Source organism: Sus scrofa, chromosome 10, assembly GCF_054392235.1.
Source record: "Sus scrofa isolate SSC_HxYL_T2T_F1_AM1 chromosome 10, Sscrofa_HxYL_maternal_Yorkshire_Landrace_v2.0, whole genome shotgun sequence".
Taxonomy (NCBI): domain Eukaryota; kingdom Metazoa; phylum Chordata; class Mammalia; order Artiodactyla; family Suidae; genus Sus; species Sus scrofa.
In genome coordinates, this window is record NC_139392.1 from 26,557,149 (window position 1) to 26,582,456 (window position 25,308).

Sequence of the window (25,308 nt, forward strand, 5' to 3'; positions counted from 1 at the left end):
TCCTTCCATCCATCCACCCATCCTTCCATCCATCCTTCCATCCTTCCATCCATCCACCCATCCATCCATCCATCCATCCATCCTTCCATCCATCCACCCATCCTTCCATCCATCCATCCATCCATCCATCTATCCACCCATCCTTCCATCCATCCATCCATCTATCTGCCCATCCTTCCATCCATCCATCCTCCCATCCTTCCATCCATCCATACATCCTTCCATCCTCCCCAGTGCACAAATTTCTGGGAGAACATCCGATTGGCCACATCCTGGGCTGGACGTATAGACATTATCAAGATGATGGAACCCATGCCCGCCGGGAGCTCAAAGCCCTGGATGTCACCTTGCCCCTCCCTACTGCTCTTCAGCACTTCTGTATATGTAGGGCCGGTTCCCAGAGTCAGGGAGGGGGGCCCCCCATCAAGGCCACGGTTGGATCTGGTCCTAAGGACACAATGCACAGACTTACCATTAAAGCATCTACTTATTGTTTTGTAAATTCACAGTGAGGGCAGAGAAGCCCAGCCCCCAAGCATCAGGCAGGCTCCTTCAGATGAAAGACACTGCCAACCATCGGATAAGCTCGATTACAAGAGGCTCCCCCTTCCATGGAGTTGGCTGAGGTGACCTGGCAGAGACTAAACCTTTGTGTCCCCCCAGAATACACCCATTGGAATCCTAACCCCCAGGGGTTTTAGGAGGTGGAGCCTTTGGGAGGTGATCAGGCCTTTAGGGAGGAATCCTCAGGAATGGGACAAGTGTCCTTGGAAAAGAAGCCAGAGGAGTTCCCGTAGTGGCTCAGTGGTCAACGAATCCGACTAGGAACCATGAGGTTGCGGGTTCGATCCCTGGCCTTGCTCAGTGGGTTAAGGATCAGGGATTGCTGTGAGCTGTGGTGTAGGTTGCAGACGTGGCTTGGATCCCATGTTGCTGTGGCTCTGGTGTAGGCCAGTGACTACAGCTCTGATTAGACCCCTAGCCCGGGAACCTCCACATGCCGCAGAAGCGGCTCAAGAAATGGCAAAAAGACAAAAAAGAAAAAAGAAAAGAAGCCAGAGAGCTCACTCACCTCCTTGGGCAGACACATGTGAGGACACTGCATCTGTGAACCTAGAGCCCGGCCCTCGCCAGACACAGAATCCACCAGCACCTTGATCTTGGACTCTGGCCTCCAGAACCATAAGAAATTCATGTCTGGTTTTTAGCTTTGTTTTGTTTTTGTCTTTCTATGGTCACACCCTAGGCGAGGGGTGGGATCAGAGCTGTAGCCACTGTCCTACACCACAGCCACAGCAACACCAGATCCGAGCCGCATCTGCAACCTACACCACAGCTCTTGGCAATGCTGGATCCTTAACCCAATGAGCAAGGCCAGGGATCGAACCTGCGTCTTCCTGGATGCTAGTCAGATTTGTTTCTGCTGAGCCACAACAGGAATTCCCCATGTCTGTTGTTTATAAGCCACTCAACTTAATGGTATTTTGTTGTAGCAGCCAGAACTGACCAAGACTTTCTGGTGCCAAGACTTTCTGGTGCCAAGAAGTGGGGGAGTTGCTGTAACAAATACCTAAAAATGTGGAAGTGGCTTTGGAACTGGGGGATAGGCAGAGGCTGAGGAGTTTTGAGATGTCTGCTAGAAAAACCCATGTTGTCGTGAACAGACCTTTCAAGGAGAGTCCCTTCTGCTAAGAGCTCAGGAAGAAGAGCTGGAGAGAAAGCCTGGTTGTCTTAGGGGAAAAGGAGGAAGAAATTCTGAGCAGACTATAGAAATATGTGTAGCCAAGGCCATTCTGAGGGCGGAAATGAGGACCACATTATTGGAAAGGAGGCAAGGGGACCCACGTTATAAAGTAGCAAAAGGGGCTCCCGTTGCGGCTCAGTCTTTTGGGGGGATTTTTTTTTGTGTGTTTTTTTTTGTTTTTTTTTTTTTTTTTTTTTTGTCTTTTTAGGGCTGCACGTGCTGCACATGGAGGTTCCCAGGCTAGGGGTCCAATAGGAGCTACAGCTGCCAGCCTACCCCACAGCCACAGCAACTCGGGATCCGAGCCACGTCTGTGACCTACACCACAGCTCACGGCAACACTGGATCCTTAACCCACTGAGCAAGGCCAGGGATCGAACCCTTGTTCTCATGGATACTATGTCCTCATAGATACTAATCAGGTTTGTTAACTGCTAAGCCACGACAAGAACTCCATTTTTTAATTAAAAAAATTTGTTTCGCCTTTTTTTTTTTTTAGGACCGTGCCTACGGCATATGGAGGTTCCCAGGCTAGGGGTCCAATCAGAGCTGTAGCTGCTGACCTACACCACAGCCACAGCGATGTCAGATCCTTAACCCACTGAGCAAGGCTAGGGATTAAACCTGAGTCCTCATGGATCCTAGTCGGGTTGTTAAGATGGGAACACCCCCTTGTGGCTCAATTGGTTAAGGTCTGATGTTATCTCTGTGAGGGTGTGGGTTCGATCCCTGGCCTCACTCAGTGGGTTAAGGATCCGGGGTTGCTGCAAGCTGCAATGTAAGTCACAGATGCAGCTCAGATCTGGAGTTACAGTGGCTGTGGCTGTGGTGTCGGCAGGCAGCTGTAGCTCCCAATCAACTGGTAGCCTGGGACCTTCCATATGTGGCAAACATGGCCCTAAAAGGATTTTTTTTTTTTAAGTAGCAAAGAACGGGAGTTCCCGTTGTGGCTCAGTGGTTAACGAATCCAACTAGGAACCGTGAGGTTGAGGGTTCGATCCCTGGCCTTGCTCAGTGGGTTAAGGATCTGGCATGGCCATGAGCTGTGGTGTACTGCAGATGCGGCTCGGATCCCGCGTTGCTCTGGCTCTGGTGTAGGCCAGTGTCTACAGCTCCAATTGGACCCCTAGCCTGGGAACCTCCATATGCCGTGGGTGCAGCCCTAGAAAAGGCAAAAAAAAAAACAAAACAAACAAAAAAAAAAGTAGCAAAGAACGAGCTGGAGTGTGTCCAGACTGGGGTGTCTCGTGAAAGGTATTTAGCTGAGATCTCTGAGCAGTGTGGAAGGAGCAGCTTGGCTCCTCCTGGCTGCCGACTGTGACACTTGAGGAGGAGGAAGTGGCCTCAGTGGAGCCAACCGGAAGCAGAACGAAATGATCTGGAAAAGTCCCAGCCTGTCCCACTGCAAAGAGAATTCAGGTGCGGTCGAGTGACCTCTGATAAGATGAGTGTAGGTCAACCGCTAAGGCAGCACCTCTTCTGTTCTCCAAGACAATGAAGGGGTGGCCAGAGGGTGACTCACACCAGGGACTCCACGCCCATCACAGGGAGCACAAGGGCCGCCTCCGCCCAGGCTTCTGACTAGGAGCTGCCACCAGGTGGCGCTGGTAGAGTGGGGGCGGCACCTGCCAGGTCGTGGGGGTGGTGGTGGGTGTGCGGGGGCACGAGGCCACGCCCATGGGTCCAGAAAGTGCAGAATCCAAATCTAGCTCTGTGGGCTGGGGATCTGCCTGGTCCTGGGCTTCCTCCAAGCTGTCACTCCTTTCCCACCTCTCCCTCCGGGGACAGGAATGTCTAGCCTAGGTGGGTCCTACTTTCATATTTTAAAAGCACAGACCGTGTTTGTTTGTATGTTTTCACAGATTCACAGCTGGAGAGGAGTTTGCCTCAGGATGCGCCAGACCTGGGGTCTGTCCTGTGGCAGATGTGGCTCACACCTCCTGAGCCCTTAAAGTAGATGCTGGATGGAGAGCTAAGACTTGGGCTGCTGGGATGGAGTGAATGAATTTCGCATGTGAAAAGGACATGAACTGGGGTGTGGGGGGCGAATGCCACCGGCTGAATGTTTCTGTTCCCCCAGATTCACATGTTGAAACCTATGCCCCCAGGGTGCGGGCATCTGGAGGTGACACCTCTGGGAGGTGATCAGGTTGTGATGGTGGAGCACCCTGGAAACCCTCTCCCCACTCTTACCATGAGGACACGTGGAGAAGCAGCAGGCCCTACCAGACACTGACCTTGGACTTGAGTTCCAGCCCCGGACTCAGAAGTAAAACTTCATGTCCACCCCCCACCGCCCGCCCCGCAGAAGTGAGCTTCCTGGATGTGATACAGAAGTTCCTCGGCTGAATTTCCCTCTCACTCTGGGGTTTTCCAAGCTGGGCAACGTGTGGGGGGGCTTGATGAGCCCCTCGAGTTCCCAGCCCTAGTTCCCACCCCAGATGTGGGAGTCGACAGGGCAGGGCAGCAGGATCAGGCCCCCCTGGGCAGTGGGCTGGGCTGGAACAGACACCAGGGGGGAAGCAGTCACTTTCTTTCCACCAAACCTCCTCTCACGGGCTGTTCCCGACAAGTCTGCTGCAGCCGGGGGGTGGCAGTGCCCCCACAGAACAGGACAGCATGGGCTTCTCTTCTGACAGCTTTATTGACGGGGCGGGGGGTCAGCTTGAGTACAGGCCACGCTGCAGCCCCCAGGCCAGGTGGCAGCGGTCCTTCCAGCCCCTGGGGCGGCCGGGCCTGGCTCCTCCCTGTCCTCCTGCTGCTCTTGACCTGGGGGACCTGGAAGGGGTGGGTGGGGTGGGGTGGCCAGAGAGGGGTCCCTGCTGCACAGTGGGGTGGCAGGGACAGGGGTGTCCAGACAAAGGCTGCATGTGCCTCCCTCCACTGCTGATGGCCAGCAGGCGTGCTAAGGACAGAGCCTGGGCCTGGCCTGCGCCCAGCCGAGCAGGAGCTGCCCGCTAGCTCAGGGCCCAGGCCTCACACCAGTGTCGCTGGGCTGTTTCATCATCAAGGCCCCCCTCAAACAGGGAGCTCGACGCCTGGGAAGGCCAGACCACATCCTGATATCAGAAGGCCCCCCTCCCCATGGAGGAGCACAGTCCTCCCAGCCCACCCCCCACTGGGACCTGCTCCCTCCCTGCTCCCCTCCTCCTGGGCCCCACTGATGACAGACACCCAGCCCAAGAGGCTGAGGACTCTCCTGGGGGGGGGGGGGTGTTGGGGGGACAAAAGTCCTGAGGCCTCCTGCTGGTCCCAGGCAAGGGGGGAGTGCCTTCGAGGAGTGGGGCCTCCAGCAGACCCCCAGATCGAGGGAAGCCAGACACCCAAGTTCAAGTCCTTAGTGATGTGTGCAGGGCTGAAGGGATGAATCCTGGAGGTGGCGAGGCTGCCGGGCGGGGGATGGTGATGAGAAGCGTGGGCATGGGCAGCGGGGCAGGTAGGGCTCACTCAGAGTGGACCAGGGCCCCGGCCCCTTGTCCAAAGCCAAAGCCCTTGGGCCCGAAGTTTTTAGCGTAGCATCCTGCAGAAAGAGGAGCAGGTGAGAACGCCACACCCCCGGCCCTCCCACACAGCTCCTCCCCGCTCCCCCCAAGGCAGGGCCTCTGGAGCAGCAAGCCCACCAGCACCCCCACCCCAATACCAAGCCCAGCAGTGAGGAGTTTCCTGGCCCCAGAGTGGAGCCAAGTACCTCCCTGTCCCAAGAGAAGCGTCAACATGTCAGAGCTTAGAACTGGGAGCGGGGAGCCTGGGCTCCACCCATCCTGCCCAGATCTGCCCCCCCGTAACTCTGGTAACACTTTCCCCCTCTGGCTGTCTCCCCAGCTGTCACACGAAAGGATCTTGCTCGATGCTCTGGAACGGATGGAGGCCCCGGAACTGGTCGACAGCTAAAGGGCGTGACTGCTTGGGCCTGGGGCCCATCAGACCTCCTGGGAACAACACCACCCACCTTTGCAGTAAATCTCGCCATCCTTGTCGGCCAGGGTGGTGGACTCCAGGCCTTTACCGCACTTGGCGCATCGGAAGCAGGACTTATGCCAGGACTGGAAGGGAAGGAAACAGCTAACGCTGCTGCCCCCAGTCCCACCCCCCTGACAATGAAGATACCTCTGGGGCCGCAGAGGAGGGAGCAGCCAGTGACCACCTCCCACCTGGGAAGGTCCTGCAGGAAGCTGACGAGCTATGGGGCAGCTGCACCACCAGGGGCAGGTGGGAGTTGGGACCACCGCCAGGGCAGCTGTTCCCCCGAGTTCGGGCCGGGCCAGGCTTGTCCTGACCTCGCTGCCCGGGTCCAGGGGGTGTGGGCATGGGCTCAGAGCCGACCTGGCAGCACTGCTCTCAGCTCTCTGCCTCCTCCCTTCCTCCCCAGAAGACCCCTGCCTCCCTGGCAGCTGGTTGTGAGGATGGGACAGATAACCACGTGCCTGGCCTGGGGGCACCTTTCATGATCAGCAGCCAGTGTCCTGTCTGCCCGAAGGCTGTCACCTGGAGAGGGCTGGCGCTGTCTCCCTCATGGGGAGCTGCGGAGGGTGTGGCAGGGGCCTGGTACACAGAGGGGCCGGCACTCTGGGGAGGAGAAAGGGCGGGGAGAAGCCTGCAGAAGCCCTTCTGGCTCTTAAGAGGCTCGTGGCACGGCCCACACCCCTGCCCTTCTCATGGAGAAGCCGGCGGGCCTGCACACGTGGTAGGACCCAGCGCAGGCCCTGGGCTCGGCGGCAGCTCCCAGCAGCACCGCGTGTGCAGACAGTCCTGCCAAACCAGGAAGGCGGGAGGCTGAGGCAGCAGGGACAAAACAAGGCCTTTTAAGGACAAAGAGACTCCCTCGCACAGGCCGGTGCCTGGGCTCGAGGGTGAGAAAGGAAACTGCAGCTCCTTAGGTTTCCTGGCAGCCAGACCGGCGCGTGTCGGCTCCCGCCTGGGGCTCCAGGGACCTCGGAATCCAGAGCGCTGAGACGGGGCCAGACCCCCACACTTCGCCTGGCACCCCCAGCAGACATCAGCTGTGGCTCCATCCTCTGTGCAGCTTGGCTGCTGCCCCGTCTCCGGGCAGGAGAAGCGACCACCGCCGCCCTCCCTCCAAACACGCTCTGGCTTCCGCTGGTGAATTTCATCTAATGTGCCCCTGCTCCTCTTACGCCTTATTCCACGGCCCCGGCCATGGATGGGGCTTCTCCTCCCTCTTCTGCCTGAAAACACCCTCTCATCCTTCACCTTAGATCCCGCCTACAGGATGGAAATACTGACTCAGGGGGTTTCTGGTAATTTCCTGTGCTCAGAGGGAGACACAGCAGCAAAAACACCAACTTCATAATATTAACAGATGTCTCCTATTTTCACATCAGGGAATCCAGGGCGAGGGTCCTCCTTTTGCTCTCACAACAACCGAATGACAACACAGCTGACTTGGGTCGACCACACCGCAGGTGCTGCGTTGGGTGTCCAGCGTTATCTCACTTAAACTCACGTGCGACATTCTAGAGGCAGCACGAGGCTCAGAGAGGGACGTGATGAGCCCAGGGCCACACAACTAGCAACCGGGTTGTCCCTGTGCAGAGTCACGACCCCCTCCCCCCAGACAGCTGTGGACATGGGCTCAGAGACGGGAAACGGCCCAAAGTCCAGTAAACACAGTGAGAGCGAGGTTTTGGGAGCCAAGCCAACGGGGCTTGACCCAGAGCCTCGCTGTTCCCGCCGGAAGATCTGGCAAATGACTCAATACTCTGGAACCTTGGCTTTTCCATCTCTAAAGCAGGGTACCAGGTCCATCTCCAGCATGAGTGAGGGCCGGTCAGAGACTCTGCTGCAGCTAAGCTCAACCCCCATGCGTTCCCCACCCTCCCCAGCCCTTCCTGGAGGCTGAAAGCCTTAGAGGCCAAGACGAATGCAGGCCCAGAAAAGCTGCAGACGGGCTCCAGGCCCCGCTGCTCCCTGGCTGGCCACGTGCCCCTCAGTCGGGCTTCACGTGAAGATCCAAAACCCTCCTCCAGCCACGCATCCTGAAGAGGCCTGTTCTGTAGCTCCCGGACTGCTGGTCTGAGGCCACAAAGCCCGGGGCACCAGCTCTCCACCCCTCCCTGCAGCCTCGGGGGTGGGGGCACTAGCCGAACATACAGGGAAGGGCAGGGGAGGCAGTTAGAAAAAGCTTGCGGAGTTCCCATCGTGGCACAGTGGTTAACGAATCCGACTAGGAACCATGAGGTTGCGGGTTCGATCCCTGGCCTTGCTCAGTGGGTTAAGGATCCGGCGTTGCCATGAGCTGTGGTGTAGTTCGCAGACATGGCTCGGATCCTGCATTACTGTGGCTCTGGCGTGGGCTGGTGGCTACAGCTCCGATTAGACCCCTAGCCTGGGAATCTCCATATGCCAAAGGAGCAGCCCTAGAAAAAGGCAAAAAGACAAAAAAAGAAAAAAGAAAAAGCTTGCAAAAACCCCCCAGGAGGCCGTGATAGGCCCCGAACCCTGGGAAGCCCTGCCCTGGGGGTACATGGGTGGGTTTCTGAGTCCATATCCTATGAAACAGAATGCACGCAGACTTTTGGTGGTTCCTAACGTGTTGGATCACAAATCCTTTTAAAAACGTGATGAATGCTAAGGATTTTCTTTCTGAAGAGACGCGATGGCACAGAACCATAGAGATGCATTGCAGGAGCCCCCAGAGGTCTGTGGGCCCCACCCCAGCAGCTCCCTACACATCGCCTGTCAGTTCCGTCGGTGGCAAGGCTGTCAGGACTGTGAGTGGCTGAGCTCCCTGGAGACCGGGTGTCCAGGGACAAGCAACGTGGGGACACACAGTTCCTTGCTCACTGTGGGCTTTGAAACGACAGGGGAGTAAAGCCCAGGGCCCATCTCCTCTGAGCAGAGCTGGGGTCCCACTTGCAAAGGTCAGACCCTGCCCTTCCCTGCCCACCAAGCAGCTGCCTTACCTTCCCGGCACCAATCACCTTCTCGGCTGCGTAGACGGCCTGGCTGCACCGCGGGCAGCGCTCGGAGCCCCCGATCTTCTGGGCAAACTTGGATGCGTTGGGGTTGGTGGTGGGCCGGTGGCCCGGGGTCCTGCTCGGGGAAGGGCGTGGAGTGAGGTGACACACACGGAGCAAAGCATGGTGTGGGCAGGACCCCACCTTCATCCCACTCAGCCAGTTACAGGGCCTAGGGGGCCTCTAGGGTCACCTCCCACTTTACAGAAGGACACACCAAAGTCAGCACAAGGTCACTTTCACTGGCACATCAGCCCTCCCTCAGCCCCCATTAGGACGTGGGAATCACGTAGCACCTCATTTGCTAAGAACTGTCATCCCGGACCCCTCACCCCTGCAGCCTCTTCTTATTCATCTATTATTAGTCTTTCCAGGAGAAATCTGCTGACTAATCACTCCCTCTGGGGCAATTACTTTGGCTGCATCCTGGGACCTCATCCTCACTTCTGTCCACCACCCCCTTCACCGGCCGGGCTGTGGGCCAAGGAGCTGGCCAGGCTGACTGCCACCACCCAGCTCCCAGCAGGCCAGCAGCCAGAGGTGCTGTGGACCAGTGACACCCTGTGTGTCTCCAGGGAAGGAAACCCACTTCCCGAGCAGGGCTGAGAGGTGGTCCAGCTCCGACACTCCCGGGCCGGGGGCGGGGGGTGCAGCAAGTCGCTGATGCTGGCTGGGTTTTCTCATCTTCGAAAGAAGAGTTGGGACCCTGGAATTCTTGGGGCCCCTCCCAGCTGTGACACCCACGAAAACACAGGCTGCACCTCCATAGCGGGAAGAGCCTGGCCAGTTTCATTCCCCCGCACCCCACTCTTCCCACGGGCCTGACCCACAGCGCATGGTCTGAGCTGCTACATGGGGGGGGGGGGCTGTACTCACTCCTCGTGCTTGATGCCCAGCGACTCCCCCTTGTCCATGCTCAGTGTGCCCGCGCCCTGTCCGTAGCCGTAGCCCTTGGGTCCATACTTCTTGCCATAACAGGACTTGCAGTAGATCTCCTCGCCGTGCACGGCTACGGTGGTACTGTCCAAATTCTTCTTACAGACCACTGTGGGGGGAAGAGGTGGGTCACAGGGAGCCCCCCCAGTGAAGCCCTCTGGGACGTGGCCGACGTGACACCCTGATCTTCCAGGAGCTGGGAATAGTGGCCAGGAAAGCAGGGAGCTGGGAGGAGGGGAGGGGTCTGGGGGATGCTGGCTGAGGCCCCGCCCCCAGGAGCCCTCAGAGCTCCTGGGTTTATGCAAGCCCCGCAGCCTAGGCTGACCCCAAGCCACAGGGAGCCTGTGGGGCCTTTACTCTGCCCTTGACAAAGAGAAAAGAGAAAGGAAGGATGAAAGTAGGGCAAGGGTTTCCTGCTGCCAGCAGTGGGATGGATCCAGAAGGGACCCCTGCTGTGAGCTTGCGGGGTTTACGGGCAAAGCAATGCGCCCGGGAAAGTCAGTATTCATTCGGTGCCCAGCTCGCAGATTGAAATGATACAGGTCTTGCTTGTCACAAGATCCGAAGCTTCTGGAGTTCCTGTGGTGGTGCAGTGGTTAACGAATCCGACTAGGAACCATGAGGTTGCAGGTTGGATCCCTGCCCTTGCTCAGTGGGTTAAGGATCCAGCATTGCCGTGAGCTGTGGTGTAGGTTGCAGATGCAGCTCGGATCCCACATTGCTGTGGCTCTGGTGTAGGCCAGTGGCTACAGCTCCGATTCGACCCCTAGCCTTGGAACCTCCATATGCCACAGGAGCGGCCCAAGAAAAGGCAAAAAGACAAAACAAAACAAAAAAAAAACAAGATCTGAAGCTTCTAACCGCAGAAATCACTCTGCCAGGAGCACTGGCGTCAGACGCCAGGAAGGCTCTCCTGCCTCCAGGACCAAGAGAGTTTGGAATGGGATAAAGCAGAAAGCCTGGGGACCTCGTGGCTCTTCCACTGATCGCAGAGGGGACTGTGCCCAGCCAGCCAGAGCAAGAAAGTTCAGAGCCCAGGGTCTCGCAGAGTCAGGCTGCAGAGCCGCGTCCCACTGCCCCCTTTCCAGCGTGCGACCCTGGGCCGGTTACGTAGCAACCAGCCCATGTCCTTACTGGAGGATGCACGTGACAGAGCTGACCCCAAAGGTGGCTATGAGACCTTACATGGGAAGTACTCAGACTGTACCCTGCTCCTGTCAGTGCCCTGGGCACACGGGGGCGGGGCAGGCTCAGAAGATCCCTCGCTTCCAACACTGGAGTATTTCTCCCAAGAGACCCGACATTCCTTTTAGGTCTCGGCCTGTAACGCTAGTTTAGTCCCTATATGGGATTCCATGTGTCCCCCCCGGACCACGTCCTCAAACACATCCTCTTGAAGGTGGACTGCTGGAGAACCCCCAGGAGGAAGTGCTCAGCTCGGCTCTGTGCAATCTGCCAGGCCCTTGCCTTTAAAAGTCAGCTGTCTCCCCCGGGGGCCCAGGCTGGAGACTTCAGACTAAATAAGGACCCTCTGGTCCTGCCCCCGAGAGCCCCACCTCTTTGCAGCACCCCATGGCCCAAATATGGACCTTCCCATTGCCTCCCCAGGGCTTGGCTCCTGGGTGGAGGGAGTGGGAACAGCAGGCTGAGGCTCCAACATTCCCTTCTAGGGTGGGAAGTCGGGAGATGACCTGGAATTGCTTCCCGCGAGACCCAAGTTGAACTGGAAATTCCAAGACCAGAGGAGAAACACAAAGTGAGACAGAGCGGCCAGGGCTCCGGGGCGGGACGACTGAGGGCTCCTTGCACTGACCCCTCCTGCAGGAAGCCAGGAGCTCAGCCCAGAGGAGAGTCTATCGCGGACACGTCCAGATGCTGCCTGCCTCGCTGCCTGAGCGGACGCAGAGACCTCTCTGTGGCTTCTGCTCTGCCTTGCTCCTCAGTGGCCCACCCTGGACCCCCTGCCTGGCCTCCACCTCCACCTCCGTCCAGCCTGCAGTCTGGGTACCTGGAGGCTCCTCCAGGAAGAGGAATTTTGAATGAAGGCCTAGGAGTTCCCTTAGTGGCTCAGTGGTTAACGAATCCAACTAGGAACCATGACGTTGTGGGTTCAATCCCTGGCCTCGCTCAGTGGGTTGAGGATCCAGTGTTGCCGTGAGCTGTGGTGTAGGTCGCAGACACGGCTCGGATCCTTTGTTGCTATGGCTGTGGCGTAGGCCGGCGGCTGCAGCTCCAATTGGACCCCTAGCCTGGGAACCTCCATATGCCACAGGTACGGCCCTAGAAAAGACAAAAAGAAAAAAAAATGAACCATTGAATGAAGGCTTAGGCAAGTTTCTACCAAATCACGCTAAGCAAAGTCCAAAAAAAAAACAAGGTGATAGATTAGCGATGTGCGTTTGTGGGGAACATGCACTCCAGAAGCACAGAAAAGAGGGGCCCCAGGGGAGGCCAGTGCCCCCTCAATCCACCCCAAGACAGAGAGCGATTCGCTGCTTCTGGAAGAAAAACCAAGGCCCATCAACAAAGGCCCCAGCTCACAGAACTGGCCAGAGCCCAGCCTGACCTCCAGCCAGGTTCTTTTCTGCCAGCCAGGCACCCCTTTCAGGTGAGACAATCATGAGACCAGGAAGGTGACAGGATGCTGGTGGGGGGTCTCCGGGGCTCTTGGGAACAGCCCCCGTCCAGCAGCCACCCCCTGGGGTGAGGCCAGACCAGCTCTGTTTCCCACAGGGCTGAGCTGCCCCAGGACAGCTGTTGCAGCTCCAAGACGGCACGTGGCCTCAGGGCAGGTCCCCAAGAGCTGAGCCCTCCTGCGTGCTGATGGGGACCGGCTGGCCCTTCTTGGGTGAGCCCAGGGCAGGGACTGCTCCCCCACTGTCTATGGCAGCAGCATCCTGGGCAACCAGGGCCCCAGAGAAGGGACACGGGTGCCAAGCTGAGCAGGACCCAGAGCCAAGCACCAGAGTGGTCAGCAGACCTTCTCTTGGGGACTCACCCGGGCCTGGCCAGCAGGGAGCTAAGGTCCCTAAAGGCACCCCGGCCCAACCCTACTGGCCTTTCTCCTCCTTAGGACGGAAGGTCCAAACTCAGGGGGACTCCGAACTCCAGCTGGACGCCAAACCCACTTCACTGAGAGAAGCCACCTCCCTCTACACATAAACAAATCTGCATGTCCAAGGCTGTGCTGGGCCCTGGGGGTCCCCAGGTTTCTAGATGCTCAGACCCTGACATGGTCTAGGCCTGGTGCCCAGAAGCCACGGGGACCCCGAGAAGCAGGACACTGTCCTACAGCCCCATCTCATCTTCTATAACTGTTTCTGATCATCCACACCCCGCCACCCCACGGTCCCAGGCCTGCTATTCCTTCCCGTGCTTTCCCTGCACACAAGTGGGGCTGCAGGCCTCCAGGCCCAGCTGGCCCCTTCCAGTCCCTGATCAAAGCAACGCTGGAGAGCACAGAGGGGTCCTTAGGGCCAGCAGCCAGTCTGGGCCTCTCCCCAGCCAGTGCCAAGCCCTTTATTCTCCCTGGAAAAATAAACAGCTTGATAATTCCTGAGTGTGGTGAACTGCTGACTACATGACGCTGCTGCTCAGCCTCTGCTGCGGGCCGGACGCCAAAGGCTCCACCAAAGCTCACTGACCACCCGCGCAGCAGACGCGGCCCTTGGTCTGTCTCCGGGGTGGACAGCAGGTTGTGGGCCCTGGCTGCTGGCGCTGGGCGGTGGCTCCCAGTGGTCACCCAGCAGCAGGTAGATCTGGCAAACATCCCAGAGCAGGTGGCCCCGCTGCCCGGATCCTGCTCTGGAGCACGATCTCCTGGAAACAGCACAGCCGGGCTCTCCCAACGCTGCGCATGTGAAGCAGGGTGGATGGGCCGATTCCCAGGCCCCCGATGGGCCAGCTGTCAGCCCGTGAGTGTCCCCTGAGCCACGCCAACTAGCTATGCATCTGTCGGCGCCGTGTGTGTGTGTGTGTGTGTGTGTGTGTGTGTGTGTGTGTGGAGGGGCTATGTTACTGAGCACTCGCAGCTGCTCTGAGCACTTGGTCTGCTGTCCGAACCCCTCTCAGGTTAATTCTCACGCCCCTGTCCCTGTGTGGTGGGCGCTGTTATCTCCCTATAACACTAGAAAATTGCCCATCATCACACAGATAAAAACAGACTCACATTCAAACCCTGACCCACTGGTTCTAAAGCCTGGGGCTAAACACATTCCCTGCCCCCGACTCTGCTGGCTCCAGGAAAACACAGCCAGACCCGGGCTCTGTCCCAGTGACCCCATCATTCAGGAATCTAGGGGGGGGCCCCTCTGGCCAGCACTTCCTGGGTGCCCTGAACACCCGCGCAGGCCAGGCAGCAGCCAGCGCAGCCTTTCCGCCTCTGCGTTCCTGGGCTGCCTGGTGCCTGGGATCCAGACTGTGACTGGAGCAGGTCACGCCCTGGGTTGTCAGGATGCTGGCAGAGATTTTCCCGCTCACCATCCTCTCACCTGGGAAGTGAGAAAGCAGATGGCTGGCCGCAGGGAGGAGGGATGGAGGGACCGAGGGTCAGGGACTCGGCTTCCCCGTGAGGCCCCTGCCTCTGCTGCCTAAAATTTTTTTAAAAAAATTTTAAATAGCGGATGTACAATATTATACAAGCTCAGGTGTACAATTCGCTATTTTTAAAGGTTACACTTCACTTATAATTATTATACAATACTGGCTCTATTCTCTGTGCTGGACAGTATGTCTTGGTGGCTGATTTACATATTTATAGGTGGTCCTGTGTACTCCTTAATCCCCTCCCCCACCCCCCCTTTCCCTCCCCGCTCCCCACGGGTAACCACTACTTTGTCCTCTGCATCTGTGATTCCTGCTGAGATTTATTTTATTTATTTATTTATTTATTTATTTTTATTTTTTGGCTTTTTAGGGCCGCACCTGCGGCATATGGAGGTTCCCACGCTAGGGGTCGAATCAGAGCTACAGCTGCCAGCCTACACCACAGCCACAGCAATGCAGGATCTGAGCCATGTCTGCGACCTACACCACAGCTCACAGCAGGGCCAGATCCTTAATCCACTGAGCAAGGCCAGGGATCGAACCCACAATCTCATGGTTCCTAGTCAGATTCATTTCCACTGCACCACGATGGGAACGCCCCTGCTGCGATTTAAACATGGGATAAGAAGCTGAAACTCTGAGCTACAAGCGTCTTCCTCTTCAGTGATGGGACTGTGGCAGAGAGAGCAGAGAAAGTGAGTGGAAAGTTTTCCTCCCGGCGTTTTCAGGGCTTGGCCCTGTGCGTCCATCCCCTCCCACCAGCTCGGGCCAGATCACCCTGTTAGAAAACAAGCTTCTGAGGGAACAAAGAGGTCCTTAAGTGTTTTCCTACCCAGCTGCACTTCAGCCAAATGTCAAGCTGTTTATATCCCACAGGGCCAGTTCTCAGGGGGTGTTGACAGGCCCGTCTGGTCCCCATGACAACAGCCGGGGCAGGGCGGGGCGGGGCGGGGACTACTCACTGCACAGGAAGCAGGATTTGTGGAAGCTGCTGCCTTCGCACTGAACCTCTTCGGCAAAGTACACCGTCTTCTGGCACACCCCACACCTCTTGCCTCCTCCCCAGTTCGGCATTCTGAAACCGGACACAGAGATGACAATGAATATTGCAGGGAGACAGATGCACAGACCACCCAGAAACGGAGCGCCAGGGACACAGGCGGAGGAGACCGCTGCGGGGGGTGGGCGGGGGCAGAGCTGGGGGCACCACCTCCTCCAACCACGACGTTCACGGAGCAACAGCGGTGGAGCCCAGCGCCAGGCACACACATAAAGGATGCGAAAGACCTATAAGATTCAGGCCTCAGCGGCACTCGCATCCACACGCACGCATCTCGCAAAGATGAACGTGGGGCAAAAGAAGCAGAGAAGCTAGAACTCCTAAAACGAAAAGTATTTGTGTCGGGTCCACAAGCAGCCAACATTTCATTTATTTTTTGCTTTTGTCTTTTTAGGGCCACACCTGCGGCATATGGAGGCTCCCAGGCTAGGGGTCAAATCAAGAGCTGTAGCCGATGGTCTATAACACAGCCACAGCAACGCCAGGTCAGAGCCGCATCTGTGACCTACACCACAGCTCACAGCAATGCCAGATCCTTAACCCACTGAGCGAGGCCAGGGATCGAACCCACACCCTCATGGACACTAGTTGGGTTTAACTGCGGAGCCACGATGGGAATTCCCAGAATTTATTATGTCAAGGGATGAACACATGGGCAGAAATGTCATAAAGAAAAGCAAGGGAACGATAACCACCAACCATTGTCTTAGATCCGTCACCTCGGAGAGAGAAAAAGTGTGGGGGCTGCCAGGGCACCGGCAAGGTATGGGCACCATGCGGGGTTCCCTTTCTAACTAGTCTTTAAACTACATACGGCGGTTTTATACACTCTTCTGGATATAACACAGAGCTCACCAAAGCATGTTATAAAGCGGAAGGCAGGCACACAGGGCACAGTTCTCAAGCTTTAAGGTCCGTTACAATGAGGGGGCATGGGGTGCTTTTGCAAAGTCAGATTTGCCAGCATCACCCAGACCCAGTGAATCATGACCTACAAGGATGAAGTTCAAGAACGTGAATTTATTTTCCTTTTTACAGCTGCACCTGCAGCATATGGAAGTTCCCAGGCTAGGGGTAGCATCAGAGCTGCCATCTGCAACCCCCTGACTCTCTAGCTGCCGGCACAACCCTGACCCCAGGAGGGTGGGCTCTGGAGCCTGTCCTAGTGTCCAGCATTTCCAAGACTTGTGCCCTGGGGTGTGGGCATCTCCTGCAGCCACAGCCCTTGCCCCCCGCTTCCCCACACCCCAAGCCCTCCTGTACTGGCCATACAGCCTGTCCCATGGACACGTGCCCTTGAACTTTGAATTTTCTCCTGTTCCTCTGACTCAGGTCAACTCAGCTCTTTTCCAGCCAGAAGAGCCACAAGCGTGGGGGGAATTTCCTCCTCCCGACCGTGGACATGGGCTCAAGAAGAGGATCCAGCCCAAGACCTGTGTGCACCTGTCTACAGGTGTTCACACAGGTGTTCCATAAATCCGATACTTTGGTGCTGAGAGCCACAGTGGGGCTGCGCCCTCCATCTCTGCAGAGCCCGGGACTAGCAGGACCCTCGGGGGTGGGGGGGTGGGCTCCAAGGGGTCTCCCATGGCTGGACTATCCCCGAGACTACAGAGATCTCCAGCATGGCTTTGTCAGGAGGAGAACTTCCCTCCTTCTGCTGTCCTCCCACGTCCTGAAACTGGGGTTCCCTCTGGCCGCACCCCAGTCCTTCTCTTCCCCCCAGTCTCCTGAGGTCCCACTGCACCTATGGTCCCTGCTGCTGAGCACGTCCATTCCTCCATCACTGACCTGAACCCCTCGTCGGAGCCCAGACTCGTGTCTCCCATTTCAGGGGAGCATCTCCACCTGGATGGCCCGTGAGCACCTGACTGCAACACCTGAACCCATTACCTTTCTCTCCAGCTTGTTCCGTCTCCTGACTTGTCCATTTCTGCTGCGGGAGCCACCGCCACTCTCTCCATCACGAAAGACTCTTACCCCAGACCTAGAACGGGGAGATACTTCCTCTCCCTCAGCGGCACCTGCTCTGCACTCCCCTTTACTGCTCCCCCCAAGCCCAGAGGAGCACCCCCAACACCCTCTGCTCCCCCCACGTCCCACCACCTGATCCGGCCTCACCAGCACCTCCACCCAGCCGGCCCCCAACAGCCCCCTTGAAGGGGGCGCCACGCTCCAGTTCCTTCTCCTCGGTAACCACCCCAGTGTTCAGCCAGGGCACAGGGCCTGGACCAAAGCCGGCCAGCCAAGGTTACAGCTCGGGAACGGGCCAGCTACGTATTTCAGGCCAACGAGACAGAAAGGAGTTCTGGGGGCTCTGGAGGAAAAAAAAAAAAAAATCCTGATCTTTGGAGAGAACATCCCGGAAGCAAGCCCCCCTCTCCTGAGTGAGGAGGGGGCACAGTGGGCCGCGGGTGGTTGTTCCAAAGGGGACAGACGTCCCAGGGTGAAGGCCAGGGCCAGGAAGACAGGGTCAGGGGAAGAAGCGGGAGAGTGGCCGTGACATCACTGAGCCCCAGGACAAGGTCAACCCCATAGCAGATGAGCCTCTGGGCTCTCCAGGTAAACAAGCCAAAAAACCAGCCAAACAAAAAACCAGCCAAAACAAACAAAAAAAAAACAAACAACAACAAAAAAAACAAGCCAAACAAAACAAGCCAAAAAAAACCCAAAAAAGTAAAAAAAATCCAAGGTAAATGTTTAGGCCAGTATTTTACACCTGCTTGTGTCATGTCCTCCTAAGCCCCCACCCTCCAGGCCTCTCCTGCTTGAAGACCCCCAGTGACTCCGGGCTCCCAGGGCTCGGTCAGGCTCACACTCTGGGGGTCTCCACAGCGGCCCCACGAACCTCAGTGCCAGCTCCCGCCACCATCCATCAGGCTTCCTCAGGGTTGGTGATTTAACCACTCCAGCCCGGGCCTGGAGCATGGAAGCTCTAGGTAGAAGCCTATGCCCAGGTGGCAGAGGGGCACTGGACGGGGCAGAGGCTGGGGCCACCGTCCTCCCCCATGGGGGTCTGGACCGTCCCCAGCTCCTCGAGCCTCTGCCCATCCCAGCCCCACCCCTGCAGACAGGACTTCTTCTCTAACTGTGCGGGGGCCCCTCTCTGCATCACCCCCTGGCGCCAGCCCCCATCCCCAGCCTCTGATGCCCTGTTACCCAGCGCCACTGCCCTGCGGAGCCAGAATCAGGATGGCAAAGCCACAGACTGAGAAGGACAGTGGCGGGGGGGTTGGGGTGGGGGGGTGCCGTCTGCCTTGCCGTCAGCCCCTCCCCTTCCTCATTGCAGAAGATTCCACTGAGCAGCCACCACTCCACCAGGTGACACAGGGGAGGTGCTCAGGGCGGGGCCAGACACCTAAGCTACCCTGAGGATTCCTATCCCCTGAGGGGGACGCTTCAGAGACAGGAGCTGCTGGGGGTGGGGTGGGGTGGGGGGGTGGAAAGAGCACTGGGGAACGTCCTGGTCACACACAGCCACACAGGGCGATGAAGTAAGTAGACGGGACCCCCGGAGCCCCTGCCCATGGCATCCAGCAGACAGCCTGCCTGCGCCTGCGGGACTCCTGTGTGCAGGACACGCGACACACCCCATCCCCCTTCTCCTGGCCTCTGGGACACACCCACGGCACAGATGAGGAAACAGGGCCGGCCGGTCACCTGCGGTCACGGGGCTGGAGGAGGCGGAACTGGGCTCCGGCCAGGTCGGCCCCCTCAGCCTCCACGCTGTTCCCACTGCATCCAGGGGGATGTCCCAGACGCCAAAGCCCCCTCCTGGCCTCGCTTTCCACCCCTGAGCCTGCCAGGGACATCCTCCAGCCCCTAGGACCTCCCCACAAGGGAGGAGGCTCCCGGAGCACGTGGTGGGGAGCCGTGCCCAGCAGTGTGTGTTTCCAGACACAAAAGACCCCTCCTCCTGGAACAGCCACCCTTGTCCCTCCTGGCTCCGCGGCGGGGACACATCCAGCAGGGACCCGGGAAACAGGAGCAGGCAGAGGATCTCCTGAGCCAGGCCGTCGGGGAGCGTGGGAGTGGGGGGGAAGGAGGGGGGGTCCTCCCTTCAGGAGCCCCAGGAAGGGACACAGGCAAGGCCTGGGGGCGAAGAGCAGCGACAGTATTCATGGACTTCACGGAGGGGAAGGTCTCAGGCAGCCCTGTGGAGGGCTCCCCCACCCCCCAAGTAAGGACCCCTCTGGGGGGCATTATGGCGGGGGGGGGGGTCAGCTGGGGGGGCCTGGCCAGCTCCTTCCCAAGGGCAGGCCTCAGCCCAGCCCCCCTTTTCATCAGGCAGATTCCAGCCAACGGGAGGCCGAACTGCCTTAAAAGGAAACCTGTCTCTCAGATCTGGACCGCCCTTGGGGACACAGGCAGAGAGAGTTCTCCGGGTCAGAGTTCAGGCGGGTCAGTTCAGAGGTCAGGGAACGGGACTCATCCCCTGCCCCAAGGGTCCCGGGCACCTGCTCGTCTTTAACCGGACCATTCACTGACTCCAAGTGGTGGATCGGAGGATGAGAGGTGTTAGGAGGTGATGGCTCAGGGTCTGGTGTGCTGGAAGGGCCACTCTCGCCCTCCTCCCCAGCCAGGCCCATCCCGAGGAGCCAAGCTTGAGAAGCAGCAGGACAAACAGGGCCCAGAACCCCTAACTTCTCCATCAGCCCAGAGAACGAGTGGGACCACAGACGTGGCATTCTTTGGGGTTTAGCCCCCGGGGACCCCGGGACGCAAGCAGACACCTGTCTTAACATCGAATGCTTCTGAGCTCTGCTCAGGGCAGCTGAGAGGCACTGCCGGCCCCCGTAGCCACATCACCACCTGAGGTGGGGTCCCTTCAGAGATCTGGGAGGTCCCACTGCACTCTGTCAATGATCTCAACAGAGAACAGGGCCTGAATTTCCTGCACAAGAGCTGGAAACCCCGGATGAGCTCTTTCCCAGGAATGTCAGGCTTCTCGGGGCTGGCTGGAAGCTAGAAGCCCAGCACCGGTCTTTTCTGACCCGCAACCAGCTCAGTCTCCGGTCCCACTTCCTGTCCAGCTGTCCCACGGGAGCCATACCCAGATCCTGTCCTGAGAGCAGAGGCCCAGCTCGGGCCCTCGGGAGCAGAGTGAGGAGCAGACACAGGGCAGAGCCCTCACGTTCACCCCATACCTTGAGAATGTTGGGCTGAGGTGGCAGGTCCCCTGGGGTCACATTTAAAGTTGAAGAGGCCAACAGGGAAGTGTTCAAACCTCCCTGCTGGCCACCAGCTCTGAAAGAGAGCATCCCCTCCTCAACAGTGCTGAGACCTGGCCATCCACCCCATCTTTATTTCTCCCATGCAAAGACCCCACATCTCCCACTCCAAAGGCTCTTGTCCCTGGAGCCAGAGAGCGACTTCCAGGCGCCGAGCTCAGGTCTCCACCCACTCAGTTCAGCAGAGACAGTCAGGTAGGTGTTTGTCTGCCTGGAATCACCTGGCTGTGTGGCACCTGGCCAGGTATCCAGGGCAGCTGTCATCCTTCCCAGCCCGTGGCTCAGCCCCCTGCTCCATGCCCCTGCGTCAGCCACAGAGAGGGACAAGGGGGACCCCCGCTCAGGGCTCTGGAGGTGACAACTGAGAGCCCAGGAAACAGTCCTTCTCTGAAGGAAGGGTCCCTGCTGGGGGATGGAGGGCCGACACGGGGGTACTGCCTCGGCCTCAGCGTCACACGATTTCTTCGGACCCTGTGTGTGACTCAGTCTCCGAGGAGCTGGCCAGCGTCACTGCACCGTGAGCCCTCCAGACCCCACGATGCCCAGAAGCTGAGGTCACTCTGGCTTCCTCTCTCCCTCTCTGTTCAAGTCCAGGTGCAGGCCCTTGTGGGACAGTGGGCTGAGCAGGTGTCGCTGACCCCTACCACCTATGACAGCAGGACACGCCACCCTCGGAGTGCAGAAATCCGATGATCAAAGAAGGTAGAAGTTGGGGTCTAGGATTTAAGTATTTCAAAACAATTATAGGAAATCCTATAGTCTCGCAAGCTTCATAGACTGACCAACAGGTCAAGTTTCTTTGCTTTTATCTGGAACCACTTCGAGGGTCACAACTGGCCATTCCACGCGGAAAGGGTCTGAAGGATTTTTCCTGGATTTTTTTGTTTGTTTGTTTGTTTGTTTTTGTTTTGTCTTTTTGCCTTTTCTAGGGCCGCTCCTGTGGCATATGGAGGTTCCCAGGCTAGGGGTCGAATCAGAGCTGTAGATGCCAGCCTACGCTAGAGCCACAGCAACGCGGGATCCGAGCCGCATCTGCAACCTACACCCCAGCTCACGGCAACACCGGATTCTTCACCCACTGAGCAAGATCAGGGAACAAATCTGCAACCTCATGGTTCCTAGTGAGATTCATTAATCACCGAGCCACAACGGGTTTTGAAAAGCAAAACCCAAACCCATGAGTACGGAGACCTTATAAAGACCGCTTTGCAGCTGCCGTCTAGGGAGGCTCCAGGCCACAGGGGCCCCCTACAGAGATGGCTGGGGGGGCGCGGCCTCGCTGGAGAGGGGGCGCTACTGCCAGGCGGGAGTGGTGCAGTGATCCTTTGTACAAGTCATACAAGTCAAGAGGCTGCCTTCTGGCCCTGGGAAGCCCGGGAGAGGCCTCCGGATCCATGCTCTTTACCATACATGGGAATTACCCAGGGCTGACGTCAGACAAATTCCTGGGTACTGAAGCCCCATCGTTGCCACAGAAACTCCTCACAACTGCAAGCCGCCAGCCACGCTGCTCCTGCTGACTTCCAGCACCTCCCCCGTCTAGCCACAGCTTGCTCTGTGTGTGTGTGTGTGTGTGTGTGTGTGTGTGTGTCTTTTCCTCAAGCGGGCTCTCTTTCAGACTTCCTTTACTTGCAAACCTGACACCAAAATTCAGACGCATGTCAGACGTGGTGAAAGCCTCTTCCCTGGGACCCCACCCCCACCCCCGGCCACGCAGCAGAAGAAAGACCTAGAAGTCGTTGGGTCTAACCTGACTCCATCCCCATTCCCACTGGCAAAGCCACATCTTCCTTAAGTAGTTTATTTATTTACTTATTTTTGTCTTTTGTCCTTTTAGGGCCGCACCCGCAGTATATGGAGGTTCCCAGGCGAGGGGTCAAATGAGAGCTGCAGCCACAGCTCACAGCCACGCCAGATCTGAGCAGAATCTGCAACCGACACCACAGCTCACAGCCACACCAGGTCCTTAACCCACCGAGCAAGGCCAGGGATCGAACCCACAACCTCATGGATCCTAGTCGGATTCGTTTCCGCTGCGCCACAACGGGAACTCCATCTTAAGTAGTTTATAAGCCTCAGTAAAGCGCTTTCATAAGTGGCGGATATTTCCTTAGCAAGTTGCCTCTGAAATAGGAAACGCAGAGGAGCGTGATAACATGGTAACTGAGTGTGGCTTTTGGAAGGTGTTTGCCTGGGTCTGAATGGCAGCTGAAACCTCTGAGCCTCAGTTTCTTTGTCTGTGAAATGGGGAGTACCCATCCCCACCCCGTACAGATAACATGAGAAGGAAGCAGGCCAGACCCTGGGGCACAGCTGGTGCGGACACCTGCCACTGTTCTCCCGGGGAAGGGCAGCTCTAACGCTGCCCAGTTTTCTGTCTCCTTCCTTATCTGCCAACAGGTCTGAGTAGTGGCAAAGGGCAACCTTTCTTCTCTCGAGCGCCTCAAAATATTTAATGCAAGATCCCTCTGTCTTCTTTAAGTCAACTTTTCATAAGAGGCCGGCTTACAAAAATATTTCAACTTTGGCAGCCTCTCAAGAAAGCCTCCCCAGTTTGCCTTCCCACCAGGAGACCCACGGTAAATAGAAAGGGTGTCACTTTTCCCCCACCTGGTCCTCAATCCCACTCACAGGGAGCAACCAGCGAGTAACCCTTGCCAGATTCACTGGCATGCATGGCAGTTCAGCCCAGAGCCCAGCCCCATCTTGTCCATTCACCAAATTTGTACGGATCACCCACCAAGTGCCAGCACACAGCCCCTGGGGCCAGGGAGGGCTCCCAAGCTCCTGAAGGGCAGATGTTTGCCATGAGAAAACACCCAGGCTGGAAGGCAGGTGCTCCTGCAGCCAGAGCCCAGCCCGGGGGGCACTGCTGGCTCCCACCCAGAAGCAGAGGAGGTGGGCCCACCCTTCAGTTTCTCCCTTGTGTCTCCCAGGACCCTCTACGGGCAGCGCTGCCCGCCCACAACACACCCTCTGCGGGATAAACTTCCTTCTCTGCCTGCCTGTCCCCCCTCCCCCCGGATTTCCTCCCTGAGGCACAAGGTCACTCCCTGGGAGACCAAGAGCGGCCACAAGGATAGTCTCTCTCGCAAGAAGTGACCCTGCCGCCCCTGCCCCCCCACCCCCGCACGCGCTTCAGCCCACCATGAACATCTGGAGGCCAGAGGTGAGCGCAGCAGTGAACACTCAGCACCTGGTCCCCAAATCCCTCAGGGAAGAAATTCCAGCCTGCCCTGAGAGGACAGCACCTCCAGCCTGCTGAGCTTCTGGGAGCAGTGGGGAGGCATGGGGTGGGGGGCTGGGGGGAGGCCAAGGAGAAGGGAGCCACTGTCCCCACTGGGTTCCACGTCTGTGCAAGGCTCTCCCAGTACCAACCCTACAGGAACTGAGCGTGAGAGGGAGGCGACCTGTTCAAGGCCACGGGTTCAGGATCAGGATCAGTTCCCCTTCCAACAACCTCTCACCGAGTGGGTTGCCGTGTTCACCAGAGCCGGGTGTACGGACCTCTGGGGGTAGGAGCCCAGGTGACGCCCTCTCAGCTGGGTGGGCCTAACCATCCACTCACGCCCAGGGGCAGGGGTGCCCCCCCTTCCGGGGAGCTGAGCCACCCAGCCTCCTGCCTAGACCCAGATTTGATTAGATCACAACTGTTTGCAGAATTTGCACAACACTCTGGGGCCTGTGAGAGCAGATAAAACGCCTGCCTCGTGGTTGCTGGTGGGGCAATGGACTGCAACTTTCTCTAAGTGTGTTCCCCACTTCAGGGACTGAGGCCACCAAGCACTGTGGCTCCCTTCAGGCTCTGCGATGGTCCCCACTCCTTTAGACGAGCCGGCGGGGGCGGGAGTGAATGGGGCGCGCGCAGTGGGAGGTGGGGGGTAACTCCATCTAGTCTTTTGAAAAGAGTGAAACCAGCACCTGCGCTGCGCAGGGCAGGGCGCAGCTGCCACGGGCGGGCCCCCGAGGCCCGACGGTCCCCACCCTGCCCGCGGGCGCGTTCCCCCAGGGCAGAAGGGCGGGGGCTGCAAGAGGCTCCCACCCCCGCCGGACAACAAGCGTCAGTGCGCGCAGAATGGCCCATTGTTCCGCCTCGGGACCCGCAGGCGGTGGGGAGCGCCGGGCCGTCCCGGGACAGGGGCACGTGGGGGCCCTTTGTGTCCGGGGAACCCGGAGCGGGGAGGAGCCCCGCGCCTCCTGGAAAGAAACCCGCGCGGCCACTTGGCCCCACTCCTCGGCCTGCGCGGGCCCCGGCCGCCCGGTGTCGCGTCTACCCTCCCCTGCAGCCTCCCGAGAGGTGGCGGGACAAGAAGGCCGGGGGCGTCCAGCGCGCGCGGAGCCGGGGCGCGCAGAGGAGCCAGGGCGCTCGGGGGTAGGGGCGGAGGTTGCAGCGGAGCCCAGCGGGGTGGCCCAGAGGGGCTCGGCGAGACCCCGCGCACTCACCTGGCGGCGGTGGTGGCTGGGCGTTCGGTAGTGGCAGCGACGGCGGGCGGCGCTCTGGAAGCGGGGCTGGGCTCGTCCGGCCCGCGCGCCGTTTTGTTCCGCTCCCGGGGGGCGTGTCCCGGCCACGCCAACCAGTGGGCTTTGCACACTGCACCACACCAGCGCCGATGTCACCACACCGGGGCTGATGTCACCGCATCGGCGCTAAGGTCTTGGCGCAACCCCCCAACCCCCCAGCGGGGTCCCCAGGCCCGGGGCGACCCGGCTGCGCCCTGGGGGACCCCCTGTGCCCCCCGCCACGGAGGAAGCCGCGTCTCGCACGTGCCCGGAACTTCTCAGGGTTTCCTGGCGGCCGGATGCGAGAGGGTGGAG

The 25,308-nt window shown here is 58.5% G+C and overlaps 1 protein-coding gene across 2 annotated transcripts; it reads right to left on the reverse strand.

Moving 5' to 3' along the window:
• Positions 1–4,369: 4,369 nt before the first annotated feature.
• CSRP1 (cysteine and glycine rich protein 1) lies at positions 4,370–25,004 on the reverse strand. Of its 2 annotated transcripts, none has more exons than XM_003357676.5 (6): positions 24,937–25,004; positions 15,165–15,277; positions 9,598–9,766; positions 8,668–8,797; positions 5,694–5,787; positions 4,370–5,264 (listed from the first exon to the last, which is right to left on the reverse strand). In XM_003357676.5, exons 2-6 carry the CDS (start codon positions 15,274–15,276, stop codon positions 5,188–5,190), a joined length of 582 nt encoding a protein of 193 aa, XP_003357724.1. In that variant the 5' UTR covers position 15,277; positions 24,937–25,004; the 3' UTR covers positions 4,370–5,187. The 2 variants fall into 2 exon arrangements, with proteins under 2 accessions (XP_003357724.1, XP_084835537.1); XM_084979411.1 differs by lacking the exon at positions 24,937–25,004 and adding an exon at positions 17,156–17,231.
• Between the last annotated feature and the right edge of the window lie 304 nt (positions 25,005–25,308).